Below are 17,836 nucleotides of genomic sequence, written 5' to 3' on the forward strand. Positions count from 1 at the left end.
CAAAAGAATGTTAATCTAATTCCAACTTCATATTTGATCCCTTTGCTCTGAGTAAGAATCAGGTACTTTGTGAATGATTAACATGTAACTTCATTTGGGATTTGTGAGACTTCGCCAGCAACCTTTTTTATAGATGAGCATGGATCATGAAATGAGACTTGCAGGCACATCGGTCCAATTTCCCATCATTTCTATTTTGCTGTAAGGATAGATTTAGGTACTGTTGGAGTGTAGCACAGCATAATCTAAAGAATAAAATACATTTAAATAGGCCCTTCATTGACTTTCATGTTGTTGTGGCTGAGGTTACCTCACACCTTGCCCATATAAAATGAGTGCAAGACAAATCCACTGGCTGAGTCTGCAGAAGGAAGCTCTAAGAAGCTATCAATTCTAAAGTTGGCAGAAAATTTGATCTTTTTTCAGTAGGCATTTATTTTTGATTGTTTTGTGCTCCGTATATTGATTTATGTTTCTCTGGATGGTTGCATTTCTGCCTTTATTAACTTTTATTGGCAATAGTTTCCCTATAGTATTGTTGTTCGCAGTATAAAATTAACCTGCAGGAAATAAAATACTGAAGATGGGAATGTCCTATTGAGTTTAATGATTTAGATAAGGAAGATGAGCTTACTGAGTACCTGCTCGGTTTGGTAGTGGTACTCTCACCTTGAAACCAGAGGTTTGAGGTTTCAATCACCAATACAGGACATGAGCAGGCGATCTAGCTACAGCTCAGAGGAGCTTCAAAGAAGAACAGGGAGCTCACCGGGTGTCCTAGTCAACATTCACCCCTCAACTGACATCACCAAAGATTGTTCATCTCATTGTTGTATGTAGGAAGCTGCAAATTAGTAGCTACATTTGGTTGCATAACAATGATTACACTTCAACAGAAATTCTTGGCTGTGAAGCACTTTGGGGAACCCTGAGATCATGAAAGGAGCTATATAAATGAAAATTCTTTGCGTATGAAGGAATGAAAAAAGTAGATGCCATTACATCAATGTATAATTTTGATAGCTGTTATTAATGGCTGCTTAAGGGCCTCTTCCTGCCTTCCCCTCAAATTAATAGACGGTGAAGAGGCCAAACCTCATGGGGAGACAGCGCTAGCTAAAACCTGGTTGGGGGGTGGGGGGGTTCCTCTTTTAGGGACAATCCAGGACCCAAGGAGGGCCTCTTCCACAGCAATCACCATCGCCACTCCACCCCACCCCATCGCCGGAGCCTGCCTGAATGGCCCCGGCAACCATGATCCCACTTACCTCTCACAGGGTCTCCGATGTCTTTGGTACTGCAGGGCCTCCTGCAGTACCAGCAATGGCTACTGCTCCTAATAGTGCTCCAATTGGCTGGCAGCTCTCGGAGGCGGAAGCTCATTCCTTAAAGGGATGGTGTCCCTGACAACGAGCAGTTAGTTGCCTGCCCGCCGTGGAATTGCAATGGGGGTCCAAAAGAGGGCTAAGGTGGGGTCTTCCCCCAGTATCTAGCCCACCACCCGGACTCCCTGCCATTGGAACAAAATTCAACCCTGATGTGTCAGTAAGGGATCACATTTGTGTTACACTGGTTTGATGTGTGAAGATAACAGAAGACATGAATGTGACCAAACTTTCATGTATACACTATAGTTTGAAGGTGCACCCTACTTAAATATTAGAATGCATGAGATTGCTTGATGGCTGCAGGATTGCTTGATGGCTTGGCACACAAGACCAGTGAATATGAAACACTTTGAGGCATGCAATCTGGAACTATCTACCGAGAACATAGGATGGTTCAGTATTCTTACCTTACCAAGTTCCTTAAAGTATGCTATTTTTTCCCACATCTGTTTCTGCATCTTGCAATCAGGTCAGTGCATTAACCATGAATGTTCTAAGCAACAACAACAGCTTGCATTTATATAGCACCCTTAACATAGTAAAATAATCCAAGATGTTTCACCGGAGTGTTATCAAACAAATTTGGCACTATGCCATATAAAGGGATATTAGGAAAGATGATGGAAAGCTTGGTCAAAGAGGTGGGTTAAAAGGAGCATCTTAAAGGACGATAGGGAGGGTGAGAGGCAGAGAGGTTTAGGGAAGGAATTCCAGAGCTTTGGGTCTTGGCGGCTGAAGACACAGTCATCAATGGTGGAGCAATTAAAATCAGGGATGAGCAAGAGGCCAGAATTGACAGAGTGCAGATATCTGGGATGGTTGTAATGGTGGAGGAGATTACAGAAATAGGGTGAGGTGAGGCCAAAGAAGCTTTTGAAAACAAGGACAAGAATTTTAAAATCGAGGTGTTGCCCAAACAGGAGTCATTGTAGGTCAGTGAGCACAGGGCTGATGGGTTAATGGGACTTGGTGCGAATTAGGAAATGGGCAGCAAAGTTTTGGATGAGCTCAAGTTTATGGAGGGTGGAAGATGGTAGGCCGGCCAGGAATGTATTGGAATAGGCAAGACTAGTTGCAACAAAGGCATAGATAAGTGTTTCAGTAGCAGATGAGTTGAGGTGAAGCGGATTCAGGCAATGTTACGAAGGTGGAAGTAGGAGGTCTTAGTGAAAGCATGAATATATGGTTAGAAATTCATTTCAGGGTCAAATACAACACCAACGGTCTGGTTCATTCTTGGATCCGGAGAAGGATGGAGTTGGTGGCTAGGGAATGGAGTTTGTGGTGGGGACCGAGACAATGGGTTCAGTTTTCCCAATATTTAGTTGGAGCAAATATCTGCTCATTCAATAATAGACATCGGACAAGCGGTCTGACAATTTAGAGACAGTCGAGGTGTTGACAGATAAAGTGTGTAGTAGAGCTGGGTGTCATCAGCATGCATGTGGAAACTGATGTGTTTTCAGTTAATGTCACTAAGGGGCAGCATGTAGATGAAAAATTGGAGGGGCTAAAAATAGATCCTTGGGAGACTCCAGAGGTAATGGTGTGGGAGCGGGAAGAGAAACCATTGCAGGTGATTCTCTGCTTTTGACTGGATAATTAGGAATGGAAGTCCCATCCAGCTGGACAATGATGGTGTGGTCAACGATGTCAAAGGCTGCAGACAGGTTGAGAAGGATGAGGAGGGATACTTTTCACAGTCACTTGGATATCATTTGGGACTTTCATAAGAGCCATTTCAGTACTGTGGCAGGAGTGGAAACCTGATTGGAGGGATTCAAACATGGAGTTCTGGGAAAGATAGGCATGGATTTGGGAGGCGAAAACATGTTCAAGAATTTTGGGAGGAAAGGGAGATTGGAAATGGGGTGGTAGTTTGGAAGGATGGAGAGGTCAAGGGTTACAATGCCTGAATAGAGAGAACCATGAACAATATTTGCTAACATGGGGCCCAGGAAGGGAGGTTGGGTGATTAGCAGTTTAGTAGGCAAAGGGTCAAGGAAGCAGGACAAGATGAGATTGGAGAGGACATGAGGAGAGATAGGAGAGAAACTAGACGTGTATGCAGGGCTAGGGCAGGGGAACCTTAGAGAAAGTTTGGCCTGGTGGGCTAGGGCAAGGGAGGAAAGCAACATGTGCAGCTAAATGGATGGTCTCAATCTTAGTGACAAAGAAGTCCAAGAAGCACGCCACACTTGTTGGAGGTGAGGTTTGTAATATTAAAAAGAAGCCAGAGGTTACCTTTGCATGATCCTAGAGTAATGAATAGTTTTGGCAAAGAGCAGAACCCAATAGCATTTTTTATGGTCCAGTCAGATCTGGTGATGATTGGCTAAACCAGTTGTCTGCCGCAGAAATGCAAGTTATGTTCCCTGGACTTACTGGATTGGAGATGAGAGCCATATCAAGGGGAACAGCCAGTGTGAACAACAATAATGATTTTAATGAGGACTAGGGCATCAGAGGTGGAGGTGAGGGTGTTTTTGAGCAGATTGGTAGCATCAGAAATGTCATGGTGAACAGAGGGCCAAAGGCTGGAGAACAGGAATTTTAAAGTGCAATTGTAAGCAAATTGGAAGAAAGTTTTTTTTTCCAGAAGCAGACACAAAAGGAAGTAGAGTTGGGGGTGGGGGGTGGGGATGTGTGTAGAGAGAAATACAAGCAAGTGTTCAGAGATGGCCTTTTCTGTGATTGACACATAGGGTGCAGCAAGGCCACATGAGATGGCAAGGACAAAGAAATGGTCATAAACACGGGTTAGGAAGTTTGTTTGGAGGGAGTGAATAAGGGAGGATAGGAGGGCGATAAACTCAGAGGAAAGAGAATATGATGAGTTGACATGGAGTTTGAAATCACCAAACTGAGAAGTTGCTCAGCGCAGATGTTGTGGGAGGAAAGCAGTGACAATATCTCAATGAGAAAACTGGCATGGTATTTGGGTGGGGGGTGGGGGGGGGGGGGGGTGGCAGAGAATGGGGATTGTAAATGAGAGGTAAGGCAGGTGGAACAAGGTGAAATAGTCAAAGGAGGAGAAGCTGCGAGAGGAGTAGGAAGCCAGACCAAGGTGTAATTTGGTGATAATAGCTAAACCACCAACATGGCAGTTTGGGAGGAGCTGATGGCGGCAGATATAGACAGGGGAGAGGCTTCATTTAAAGTGGGAAGGTGTCATTACCCCTCTGCCAGGTTTCTGCCAAGATGCATGATATCAATGCAGTCATGGCAAGGGTTTTGTGTACGTGAACGGACATTTTAGAGGGAGTTGAGATGATAGCTGATCCATTGGCAGAGTCCACAGAGTCAAGGTCAGACTGGGACAGGAAGGAGGTAGGAAAGATTAGCCCTCTTGGGGGCACACTAGGCAGGAAGTCAGTGAGAGAGTAGGATGGGGCAGTTGGGGTTGCTGCTCATATGGAGGTAGCAACAAGCACCTTGATAAGCTCTTTGGAGGATGCCAATAGAGGCACACAGTGAAGCTGTAAGCTTAGCTAAGGGGGAATCGAGTAGTCAATAGCAGCAGGAGAGTAGGAACCCAGGAGAGATCCATTACCGGGGTAGGGATTTGAAATGAATGAAATGAAAGAAAGCTTGATGGCAGGAGAGAAGGGCCTAAGAGGGATAATGAGAAAAGAAGACAAGAAGTGAGAGAAAACTGTGGAAATAGAAGTAATGAATTCAGATCTGGAGTGGTAGCCAAAACTCGTATGTCAATCGACACAAGGAAACTCAAGTTACTTAGGCCTGGTCGTGTAACAAGATTCTTCTTCTTTGGCCTCCTTTTCTCGACGGACAATGGGTAAGCGCCTGGAGGTGGTCAGTGGTTTGTGAAGCAGCGCCTGGAGTGGCTCTTAAGGCCAATTCTAGAGTGACAGACTCTTCCACAGGTGCTGCAGATAAAATTGGTTTTCAGGGCTGTTACACAGTTGGCTCTCCTCTTGCACTTCTGTCTTTTTTCCTGCCAACTGCTAAGTCTCTTCGACTCGCCACTCTTTAGCCCCGCATTTATGGCTGTCCACCAGCTCTGGTGATCACTGGCAACTGACTCCCACGACTTGTGATCAATGTCACAGGACTTCATGTCGCGTTTGCAGATGTCTTTAAAGCGGAGACATGGACGTCCGGTGGGTCTGATACCAGTGACAAGCTCGCTGTACAATGTGTCCGTGGGGATCCTGCCATCTTCCATGCGGCTCACATGGCCAAGCCATCTCAAGCGCCACTGGCTCAGTAGGGTGCATATGCCAGGGATGTTGGCCGCCTCGAGGACTTCTGTGTTGGAGATACGGTCCTGCCACCTGATGCCAAGGATTCTCTGGAGGCAGCGAAGATAGAATGAATTGAGACGTCGCTCTTGGCTGACATACATTGTCCAGGCGTCGCTGACGTAGAGCAAGGTACTGAGGACACAGGCTTGATACACACGGACGTTTGTGTTCCCTGTCAGTGCGCCATTTTCCCACTCTCTTGGCCAGTCTGGACATAGCAGCAGACACCTTTCCCACGCGCTTGTTGATTTTTGCATTGAGAAACAGGTTACTGGTGATAGTTGAGCCTAGGTAGGTGAACTCTTGAACCACTTCCAGAGTATGGTCGCCGATATTGATGGATGGAGCATTTCTGACGTCCTGTCCCATGATGTTTGTTTTCTTGAGGCTGATGGTTATGCCCAATTCATTGCAGGCAGCCGCAATCCTGTCGATGAGCCTCTGCAGACGATCTTCTGTGTGGGATGTTACTGCAGCATCGTCAGCAAAGAGGAGTTCCCCGATGAGGACCTTCTATACTTTGGACTTTGCTCTCAGATGGGCAAGGTTGAACAACATGCCATCTGATCTTGTGTGGAGGAAAATTCCTTCTTTCGAAGATCTGAACGCATGTGAGAGCAGCAGGGAGAAGAAGATCCCAAACAGTGTAGGTGCAAGAACACAGCCCTGTTTCACACCACTCAGGATAGGAAAGGGGTCTGATGAGGTGCCGCTATGCTGAATTGTGTCGTTCATATTGTCATGGAATGAGGTGATGATACTTAATAGCTTTGGTGGACATCCAATTTTTGCTAGTAGTCTGAAGAGACCACGTCTGCTGATGAGGTCAAAGGCTTTGGTGAGATCAATGAAAGCAACGTAGAGGGGCATCTGTTGTTTGCGGCATTTCTCCTGTAGCTGGCGAAGGGAGAACAGCATGTCAATGGTGGATCTCTCTGCTCGAAAGCCACACTGTGCCTCAGGGTAGACATGCTCAGCCAGCTTCTGGAGCCTGTTTAAAACGACTCGAGCGAAGACTTTCCCCACTATGCTGAGCAGGGAGATTCCACAGCAGCTGTCACCGCAGTCAGCCTTGTTCTTACAGAGGGTGATGATATTGGCATCGCACATGTCTTGTGGTAACAAGATTAGGATACATATATCCTGGTAATATAAGGGGAATAGAGAGGAGACAAAAGGAGGGAGTCCAGAGTTAAAGTCAGAGGTCCCATAAGCAAGGAGCAACGAACCTCCGATATGCCTTCAGAATAAGTCCCTGTGTCTCCCGGGACAGCCTGGTAACCACAGTCAATACTTCCAAGAAGAGACAACAGAAATTCCTTCCTGACCTCATGAACAAAGGAGCAAAAGGATAGAGAAACGCTACCACTGTCAGAAACCGGTTTTGGTACTTTATCAAAAGCCAAGCTGGACAGTTTATGAATAATTCTCCACCATTTTGCTCCTTCCCTGCCATTAAATGGTCATAACATACTGGACATGGCTCCACCAAATTTTTGATATGTCCTCCTGGCCATGAGCTCAAACTCAAAAGATTCGGTCCTGATGAGAGGTCACAGACCTGAAACGTTAACTCCGTTTTTCTCTCCACAGATGCTGTCAGATCTGCTGTTGTATTTCCAGCACTTCCTGTTTTTATTTTGGAAGATTACCCCTTTCTAGAATGAAGCCTTCACAGTATCCAAAGATGTTCTGTTCCACAAATTGGAAAGTTTTGATGACTATTTTAGTACATAGATACCAGTGAAAATTACTTTTTAGTAGTGAATGTGCCTTTATATGAGAAAAACACAAGAATATCTGTTATTATTATGCTGTCCTGGAAGACAAAGAGGCTGTTTTTGTTGTCCCACTACAGTGATAGAAGAACCATTGCTCCTTGTGCACAATATGTTCAATTACAAGGCTGAAAAACATTTTAAATGGGAAGTGGTGTTACCAGCAATTATTTCTGATACATATGCCAGCTAAAATGCCTTAAGATGAGATTGACCTTTAAATGATCACCATTCATTGCGTCACTGCTTTTCTCAGCTGCTCTAGGTTGTTTTTTTTTTAATTAATAGGTTGACAAGTGTGTATTGAAAATGGTTTAAGGAAGTTTGCATGACCAGGTTTGTTACTGGACAGACTTTTCCAGTTTGTTTTAATTAAAAATGAGAATGATTTAAATGGTGCTGATTGTAGTGTTTGATTGATCTGTGTTTGCTGTGTTTGATTGCTTAAGCCTATGGGTGGAGCTTGAGAGTTTGAAACTGAAACTAAAAGACACAGAGCTCGAATGTTCTACTCGACACGGACTGTTCTGAGAAGACATTGTTCTGAGACCTTGTCGTGTGGAGATATTTTAAAGTGCTGTAAATAAACCAGTTGGTGATTTAATACAAGTGAGATATCTGCATTGCTCAGAGATAAATCAGACATATATTTCCAGAAACCCGCCGTAAACATAACAAAAATATGGCAACAAGTATGATTCAGCAAAACGTAACTGTATCTGCACCAGAACCATTTCTTTCAATGCCAGGAAATCCTCCCTTATGCTGGGAGAGATGGATATCAGGGTTCAAGACCTACTTGCTCACAACAGGGATGGACAGCCCAGATATAGCAGTGAACCATAAGAAAGCGATACTAGTACAGTGTCTCGAAACAGAAGGCCAGAATATATTCGAAAAGCTCACAGAAGATGCGTCTACGTTTGATACGGCAGTAAGGGCTCCCGAAAAATACTTCGGGCCAAAGGAAAGTGTGATGATAGAGCGATACACATTCCACAAGAGATCCCAGGGACATGGTGAGTCCACTAAACAATACGTGACAGCATTGCAGCAATTGGTGGCTAGCAATTGGTACACTAACCAACGAACTAATTCGTTAAAAAGATTTCAATTCCACGAATTAGGGAATGTCTCCTCATGGAGGATAATGATTTAACCTTGGAAAAAGCCATAACCTTGGCAGTCCAGATCAAATCTGCCATGTTAGATTTGAAGAGGTTATACACACATGCACCCTTAGACTCAGGGTTGCAGATATAGCTTGCCTAACCAGCTTCAGTGCAAGGGTTAAGGACAAGAAGACCTCAACAGCCTGATCAAAATGTGCCCCATCACAGTCAGTTACCTTCAAAACTGTGCCCAAATTGTGGAAATGCTCATCGACTCACAATGCCACAACCAGCTTGAGGGAAAAAGTGCAACTCGTGTTTAAAGTGGAACCATTTTGCAAAAATGTGCAGGTCGCCGAAGATAAAGACTTCATCGGCTTGACATGTGGGGGGATCTCTTCCTGAGAGTGAGGTACAACATGTATTCACCATCACAAAAAGTAAAGCATCGGGTGACGTTAAGGAACGTTCAGTCCAGATCACAGGCATGTCAGTGTCACTTCTTATCGATGTTGGCGCGTAAGTATCTATTTTGAGTGACAAACTCTACCATCGGTATTTTTCACAATTCTCTCTCACTCCTGCAACAGACACTCTTCAAGCTTATGATGACACTATCATTGCAGTTTTGGGGATGATCACAGTTCCAGTACTCTGCAAAAATGTCACCCTAGACAGGTTCACATACTTTGTAGCTAAAAGCTGAAGCCTTTTGGGGATAAATCTTTTCGATAGGCTTGGATTCAAATTTGAAGACCCCACCAGAGCACACATTAATGGGATTGATGATGCAGATTATACACACCAGTATCCTTCCTTATTTACTGGATTTGGGGAAAGGCAGTCAACAAAGCTATCATATCAGACAGGTATCCACTTCCTACACTTCAAGAACTGTCGACATCACTTCATGAGTCCACAGTTGTCACAAAGCTTGATATGCAATGGAGTTGTCTTCAGATACCTTTAGCAGAACAAAGCTGATATCTTACAGCTTTTGTTACCCATGAAGGTGTGTCTCAGTACCATAGAATGCCCTATGGACTAAGTTCAGCACCTAGCACATTCCAGAAGATCATTTCTTCAGTCTTGTCAGATGTTGAGGGGACACTCAACCTACTTGATGTCTTTGTCCACGGGAGGGACAAAGTTGAACATAATTAATGATCAGCAGTGCTCACTCGACTTGCAAAACACAATTTGACACTAAACAAGGATAAATGCACATTTGCGGCACCCGAGATTGACTTTCTAGCTTACAGAGTGACAGCAGCTAGAGTTAAGCCTACAAACTCCCTGACCGGAAAGACACCAGCTGAACTTGTGATAGGTCATAACTTTCGCATGTCACCGACTATTCTTAAACCATCACGACCAGTTAACGAGAATGTCAGAGCGGAAGCAGATGAAATCACAAGGTGACAAGCTAAAGCAAAAGCATACTTTGACAAATGTATAGGTGCAAGGGAACCACAATTTAAAGTTGGAGATTGGGTTTGAATCAAATGGCCAAATCGCGACCACAAACTTGCTTCATCAGTATCAGGTCCAAAGCAGCTTAAACGTTTGTCAGGTATCAATGCTTATCTGTTGGATGACAACACCACGTGGAATGTGAGACGTTTGATAGGGAGCAGACCAGGATATTTTGAGGAGCGTGTTTATGAAGATACATTTCCTTTTCCTATGAGTGATATTGATCATCTGCCTCATCAAGCTGATCAAACAGATCCACAACCTCAAATTTGTCAATCTAACTGCAGACCTAAGAGACTTTCCTATCTCAAAGACTATTTCTGTACTTAGCGAAAACAGACAAGTTGAACACTAAGAAATAACTTGATGTATATATGATTGTTGTTTAGAATACTTTAATCCAAAAATAAATTTTTTAGTCAAAAGGGGGAAAATGTAGTGTTTGATTGATCTGTGTTTACTGTGTTTGATTGCTTAAGCCTGTGGGTGGAGCTTGAGAGTTTGAAACTGAAACTAAAAGACACAGAACTAGAATGTTCTACTAGACACAGACTGTTCTGAGAAGACATTGTACTGAGATCTTGTGGTGCAGAGATATTTAAAGTGCTGTAAATAAACCAGTTTGTGATTTAATACAAGTGAGATACCTTCATTGCTCTGCAATAAATCAGAAATATATCACCAGCAACCCAGCATAAACATAAAACTGACATGTTTTCTTTACATTGATTTGTAGAGGCATCTACTTGGGAGTTAAAAGCAAATGCATTATTTGGCATGAGTGGACATTTTAGCAAGCAGCATAATCTCTAAGCCTACTTTTTTTAATGATATTATCTTTTCCAACCAATTCCTGTTGTGGCATGGATTGCCTTACACAATCTCTTTAAACATTGCAGTCCAGACCAGAGACCCCTCTACAGTCACAATCAGCACACTCTGTGAACTTCAAGAAAAAGTATGATGCCTGTCAGACACATGCTAGCCATATTAGTTTTCACATGCTCCAACCCCTTCCTGACTGCTTATTTCCCAGGGTGCTTTATTTATTCCACAGTCTACAATAAAAATGTGCATTTACATAGTGCCTTTAACATACTAAATCATGCCAAGATTTTTCACAGGATCATAATTAGACAAAAACTGATACCAAGACAAAGGAAGAGATATTAGGACAGAGACTAAATGTTAGTCAAAGAGGTACATTTTAAGCAGCGTCTTAAAGTTGGGAGAGAGTTGGTGAGGCGGAGGCATATGGCCTATACAGCTGAAGGTACGGCCACCAATAGTGGAGTTAAGGAAGTGGGGGATTCTCAAGAGGCGAGAGTTGGAGGAACACAGAGTTCTTGGAGGGTTGTAAAACTGGAGGAGGTAACAGAAAATGGAGAGGTGAGGCCATGGACAGACTTAAGCATGACATTGAGGATTTTAAAATCAAGGCATTGGTTAACCAGGAGCCAGTATAGGTCAGCGAGGACAGGGGTGATGCGTGAATGGAAATGGTGTCAATTAGGATACATGCATCAGAGGTTTGGATGAGCTCAAGTTTAGGGAGGTTGGAAGATGGGAGACCAGCCAAGAGAGTATTAGAATAGTCAAGTCTGGAGGCAACAAAATCATGGATGAGGGTTTCAGCAGCACATGGACCGAGGCAGGGGTGAAGATGGGCGATGTAGAAGTAGGCACTCTTTGTGACAGGGTCGGAAGCACAGCACAGGTTTTGTTTTTAATTCTTTCATGGGATGTGGTGTCACTGGCTAGGCCAGCATTTGTTGCCCATCCCTAATTGCTGTTGAGAAGGTGGTGGTGAGCCACCTACTTGAACCGCTGCAATCCATGTGGTGTAGATACACCCACAGTGCTGTTAGAAAGGGAGTTCCAGGATTTTGACCCAGTGACAGTGAAGGAACAGAAATATAGTCCCAGTTCAGGATGGTTTGTGGCTTGAAAGGGAACTTGCAGGTGGTGATGTTCCCATGCATCTGCTGCCCTTGTCTTTCTTGGTGGTATAGGTCTTGGGTTTGAAGATGCTGTCGAAGGAGCCTTGGTGAGTTGCTGCAGTGATTCTTGCATATGGTACACATTGCTGCCACTGTGCATCGGTGGAGAAGGGAGTGAATGTTGAAAGTGGTGGACGGGGAGCCGATCAAATGGGCTGCTTTGTCCCGAATGGTGTCGAGCTTCTTGAGTGTTGTTGGAGCTGCACTCATCCAGGCAAGTGGAGAGTACTCCATCACACTCCTGACATGTGCCTTATAGATGGTGGGCAGGCATTGGGGAGTCAGGAGGGGAGTTACTTGCCACAGAATTCCCAGCTTCTGACCTGCTCTTGTAGCCACAGTGCTTACATGGCTGGTCCAGTTCAGTTTCTGGTAAATGGTAACCCCCAGGATGTTGATAATAGGCTATTCAGTGATGGTAATCAATGAATGTCAAGGGGAGATGGTGGGGTTCTCTCTTGTTGGAGATGGTGATTGCCTGGTGCGAACGTAACTTGCCACTTATCAGCCCAAGCCTGAATGTTCAGGTGCATAGGGACACGGACTGCTTCAGTACTAAGGATTCGCGAATGGTGCTGAGCATTGTGCAATCATCAGCGAAGATCCCCACCTCAGACGTTCTGAAGGAGGGAAGGTCATTGACGAAGCAGCTGAAGACAGTAGGACTCTAACCAGTGGAGAGTTTTCCCCCTGATTCGCATTGACTCCAGTTTTGTTAGGGCTCATTGATGCCACACTCTGTCAAATGCTACCTTGATGTCAAGGGCAGTCACTCTCACCTCACCTCTTGAGTTCAGCCTTTTGTCCATGCTTGCATCAATGCTGTAATGAGTTCAGGAGCTGAATGGCCCTGGTGGAACCCAAACTGAGCTCAGTGAGCAGGTTATTGCTGAGTAAGTGCCGCTTGATAGCACTGTTGACGACACCTTCCATCACTTTGCTGATGATCGAGAATAGATTGATGGGGAGGTAATTGGTTGGGTTGGATATGTCCTGCATTTTGTGCACAGGATATACATGGGCAATTTTGCACATTGGTGGGTATATGCCAGTGTTGCAGCTGTACTGGAACAGCTGTGCTAGCGGCGCAGCCAGTTCTGAAATGCAAGTCTTCAGTATTATTGCCAGTTAAATTGGACAACAAGATTGTGAGCAGTCTGATTCAGCCTTAGATAGTGTCCAGGCAGCAGAATGGAATTTGTGGAGGGGGCCAAAGGAAATGGCTTCAATCTCACCAGTGTTTAGTTGGAGGAAATTTTGGCTCACCCAGCACTGGATAGATGGAGTGGTGGTGTCAAGAGAGGTAGAGTTAGGTGCCATCACCAAACATGTGGAACCTGGCATGATGACTTCAAATAATGTCGCTGAGGGGCAGCATGTAGATTAGAAAAGGAGGACATCAAGAACATATCCTTGGAGAACTCCAAAAATAATGGTATAAAGGCAGGAAGAGAATCCATTGCAGAAGAGTCTCTCAATACAGCTGGATAGCTAACAGTGCAACCTGGTAAGGGTAATCCCACTCAGCTGGACAAAGGAGGAGAGGCGTTGAAAGGGGATGGTGTGGTCAACCATGTCAAAGCCAGCAGACACTTCGAGAAGAATGAGGATATATAGTGCACCATTGTCTAGGTTACACAGGATGTCATTTGTGACTTTAACTAAGCATATTGTATTCAAGGGATAGTGGCAGAGTGGATACAAAATTGGCCAAAGGACAGAAAGTGAAGAGTAATGGTGAATGGTTGTTTTTTTAGACTGGAGGAAAGTATACAATGGTGCCCCCAAGGGGTCGGTATTGGGCCCTTTTAGATCTATAGCAATGACCTGGCCTTAGGTAAACATGGCATAATTTCAATGCTTGCTGATGACACCGAAACTTGGGTACGTAGTAAACAGTGAGGAAGATAGTAAAAGGCTACAGGAGGACTGATGAAATGGGAAGACAGATTGTTGACGAAATTTAGTGCAGAATTAAGAACAAAGGAACGAAGAATGAGGGGAGGCAATATAAAACAAATAGTACAATTTTAAATGGGGTGCAGGAAGAGAGAAACCTGCGGGTTTTTGTACACAAATCTTTGAAGGTGGCAGGGCAAATTGATAAGGCTGTTAAAAAAATCATATGGGATACCTGGCTTTATAAATAGAGGCAGAGTATAAAAGTAAGGAAGTTATGAGAACCATTTAAAATCATCAACTGGAGTATTATGTTGCAGTCTGGGCACCTCAGATAGGAAGGATATCAAGGCCTTGGAGAAGGTGCAGAAGAGATTCACTCGATTGGTACCAGGGATGAAAGACTTCAGTTCAGTGAAGTTGAGATTGCTCTCCTTAGAGCCGAAAAGATTAAGGGCAATTTAATGGAGGTGTTCAAAATTTTGAGGAGTTCTGATAGAGAACAGAGGGAGGAATAGTTTACACTGGCAGGAGCATAGGTAATCAGATGAAACAGGTTTAAGGTAATTGGAAAAATAACCAGAGCAGAAATTAGGAGTCTTTTTTTCATACAGTGCGTTGCTATGATCTGGAAAACTTTGTCTGAAAGGTGGTGGAAGCAGATTCTCTAGTAACTTTCAAAGGGGAATTGGATAGATAGTTGAAAGGAAAAAAAATGTAGGGCTATATGGAAAGAGTGGGACTAATTGAAAAACTCTTTCAAAGAGCCAGCAGAGGCACAATGGGCTGAATGGCCTCCTTCTGTGTTGTATGATTCTATAATTCATTTCAGTGCTGTGGCAAGAGTGAAAACCTGATTGGAGAGGTTCAAGCATGCAGTTGCAGGAAAGTTGGACATGGAATTTGGAAGCAGCACATCTTCAAGAGCCTTGGAGAGGAAGAGGAGGTTGGAGATTGGGCAGTAGCATGCAAGGACAGAGACTTCAAGATGTTTTTTAAGGAGTGGGTGATGATGGAATATTTGAAAGCAGGGGAGAGGTGGTGGTGGGGTAAAACAGTACCTGAGGAGAGGGAAGCGTTTACAATATCTGCTAGCTGGGGAGACAGGAAGGGACATTGGGTGGCAGTTCCTTAGCAGCTATAAAGTGAAGAAAGCAGGAGGTGATTCTCATAGATAAGATGAACTCGGATAAGGTATGAGGAAGGACAGGCGAGAAACTAGAGTAAGATGTGAGTTCAGGACTAGGGTGAAGCTTTGGGGGAAACCTAGATTCTCTTTGCCATCACTAATGTTCACAACTATAGATACATTAAACACTTACTGGGTTAAGGAGAACAGTGAGAAAAAGTTCTCCTCCCCTGATGCTTTTGTCCAGTTCTCTTGGACCTCCAGGGTACTCCTTGTAGAATATGGTATGGGTGAAAAGGCCACAGGTTTGACGTGGGAGTACCTGAAGATATAAAAAAAGGATATACTTGAGCAGGTGTTCCTCAAAGTAACATTTTACACAAAGCAGAATAAATTGGAGGAAAATAGACAATGGACTATTGAAAATTCAATTTAAAAAGGCCTTTGGAGAGCAACGGGAAAGGTCAAGTAATCATTTTGCTATTTAGTCCTCTGTACCTACTTCTGGAGTGCTGAGGAAACAGTAATTCCTTATATAGGTCACTGGGTCTTTATACACAAATCCTGACAGCATGGTACAAATTAGCTTATTTCATTATTTCATTGTAATAACACTGTAAAGTTTTTATCGTAAGGCAATGAACTGTCAGTGAAATTTTGTTTACTTGAAAAATGCTTTCTGATTGAATGTAAACTGACGGACAGTTTCATCAAATGAAAGAGCAGTCAGATCAAGTTTAGTTGCATAAAACAACTAGCTCAGCTATGATGACTGTATTTCGATATGGATTCCAAGGCTGCCTAATGTAACAAAGCTTCTCCATTCTTTGCTTTCCAGGCTGAAATTCCAAACCAAAATTTTGTGAAAGAGGAAAATAAGATTGTATTGCTGAGGCAGATTTTTTTTTAATAAACACTCCTCTGTATAGGTACTGACTTGTGCTGAAGTACAGTTCGACAATGACTGGTCATCCTCTGGCACCTCATCGAAATGACCACTCTTTTCATGCAGTGAGTTATTGTGATCTGGAATGCACTGCCTGAAAGGGTGGTGGAAGCAGATTCAATAATAACTTTCAAGAGGGAAATGGATAAATACATGACGGAGATAGATTTGTAGGGTTATGGGGAAAAAGCTTTTGAGTGGGACTGTAGCTCTTTCTAAGAACCGGCACAGGCACAATGGGCAGAATGGGCTCAATCTGTGCTGTATGATTCTTCATGTGTAAATCTGGGTGGTGAGTAAGAGCAGGCTAATTAAACTATAGTGCCATCAAAGCCAAGCTGAATCTCCTTCTCATCTGACACCTATATAATGGAAAGTGTCCACACAGATGCACTTTCCAGCAGCAATCATTGAAAAGTGACCACAAGCTTCAATTCGTGGCTGATTTTCTCCCTCCTTAACTCAAGGACACTAAAAACCAATTGCACTGCTGAAACTTGCTAATTCAGCATCTACTGTGGATCAAACCTGGGACTGCCCTGATCTGTACGGCTTATTCTCACAGTGGAAGGACTTTTACTGATTGAAATATTGATGGAGCTCCCAGTTCACATTTTTGCAAGGGTCAGTTGGCGTTCAGAATGAGACACGGCTGCTCACGATCAGAAATTCTGGTACCAATCAGACAGCTCACACTTTCATGCTGATTAAATAGGAAGTAAATACCCAACTTTTCATTATAAGCAGGTAGAAATTTCATTGTTAACAGAAACATCACAACATTCAGTAAGATGCTGCAAGAATTAAGGTATTAGGTTTTTAAAATTATAAACAGTATTTTGCTACATCTGGGTGTGCAAAAACTAAATTTCAGTGCAATTTAATTTATTGGGAGTAATCCAACTTCTACGGAAGATGCATTGCTTCGTTTTGAAAGTATAAAATTAACTCCAAGTTGAGTAGGCTATTAGAAAAGAGAAGCAAAATACTGCAGATGCTGAAAATCTGAAATAAAAACAAGAAATGCTGGAAACACTCAGCAGGTCTGGCAGCATCTGTGGAGAGAGAAGCAGAGTTAATGTTTCAGTTCAGAAAAAGGGTCACTGACCAGAAAAGTTAATTCTGCTTCTCTCTCCACAGATGCTGCCAGACCTGCTCAGTATTTCCAGCATTTCTTGTTTTTATTTATATTAGAAAAGAGACTTCAATGAAAAAGAAAATTGGGAGTGGTATAAAACAGGCTTCTGACATGACTGGGAAAGACCAATTTCACCCCCAGGGCCTTTATTTAACTCCCGCATCCCTTATTTATTTCTGCAATGATTTTTTAAAAACTTGCTACATTCCACTCTGATAATTAAACTGATCTAAAAAATAAATAAACAATTGCTGCCCCTCCACCCACCACCTCAAGCCAAATTGGAATAGATAATTAAAGTAATCCAGACAGTGAAATCTCTAAACACAGCCATTGCCAAGAGGGCATTTCCCATCCTCTTTTCACTCACTAAGCAATGGAGCACCAAGTCTATGTAGCATGGGGTGATGAGAGCAATAATATAAATGGGATACCTGCAGGCAGCATTAGCTTCCACACGCATGAAGATTTCATCCAGGTCAATGGGTGGATTACATGTAACTTTGTGGACTGGCCACAGCTGGCAGCATTCACTGAGTTGACTTACTATTTAGGTTGTGTCCTTAGCCCTGACTCATTTAAATTTGAAATAATGCCCCAAGGCTAGTGAAATCTTTGACATATTCCATCAATTCAACGCCTTTATCTATCCCTGTGTTAAGATGCTGATGATTTTTCCATTCTAGCACTGTTGACAGTATA

The 17,836-nt window shown here is 43.4% G+C and overlaps 1 protein-coding gene across 8 annotated transcripts in view; it reads right to left on the reverse strand.

Annotated features, from left to right (window-relative positions):
- The window catches only part of ndst3 (N-deacetylase/N-sulfotransferase (heparan glucosaminyl) 3), a 949,017-nt gene that overhangs the window by 85,141 nt on the left and 846,040 nt on the right, over positions 1 to 17,836 (reverse strand). For all 8 annotated transcript variants that reach the window (XM_068039449.1, XM_068039470.1, XM_068039439.1 and 5 more), the window contains one exon: positions 15,244 to 15,372. In XM_068039449.1, the coding sequence (XP_067895550.1) occupies positions 15,244 to 15,372 (129 nt within the window). The remainder of the gene's footprint in view (positions 1 to 15,243; positions 15,373 to 17,836) is intronic.

The sequence above is a fragment of the Heterodontus francisci genome, chromosome 1 (genome assembly GCF_036365525.1).
Source record: "Heterodontus francisci isolate sHetFra1 chromosome 1, sHetFra1.hap1, whole genome shotgun sequence".
Lineage (NCBI taxonomy): Eukaryota > Metazoa > Chordata > Chondrichthyes > Heterodontiformes > Heterodontidae > Heterodontus > Heterodontus francisci.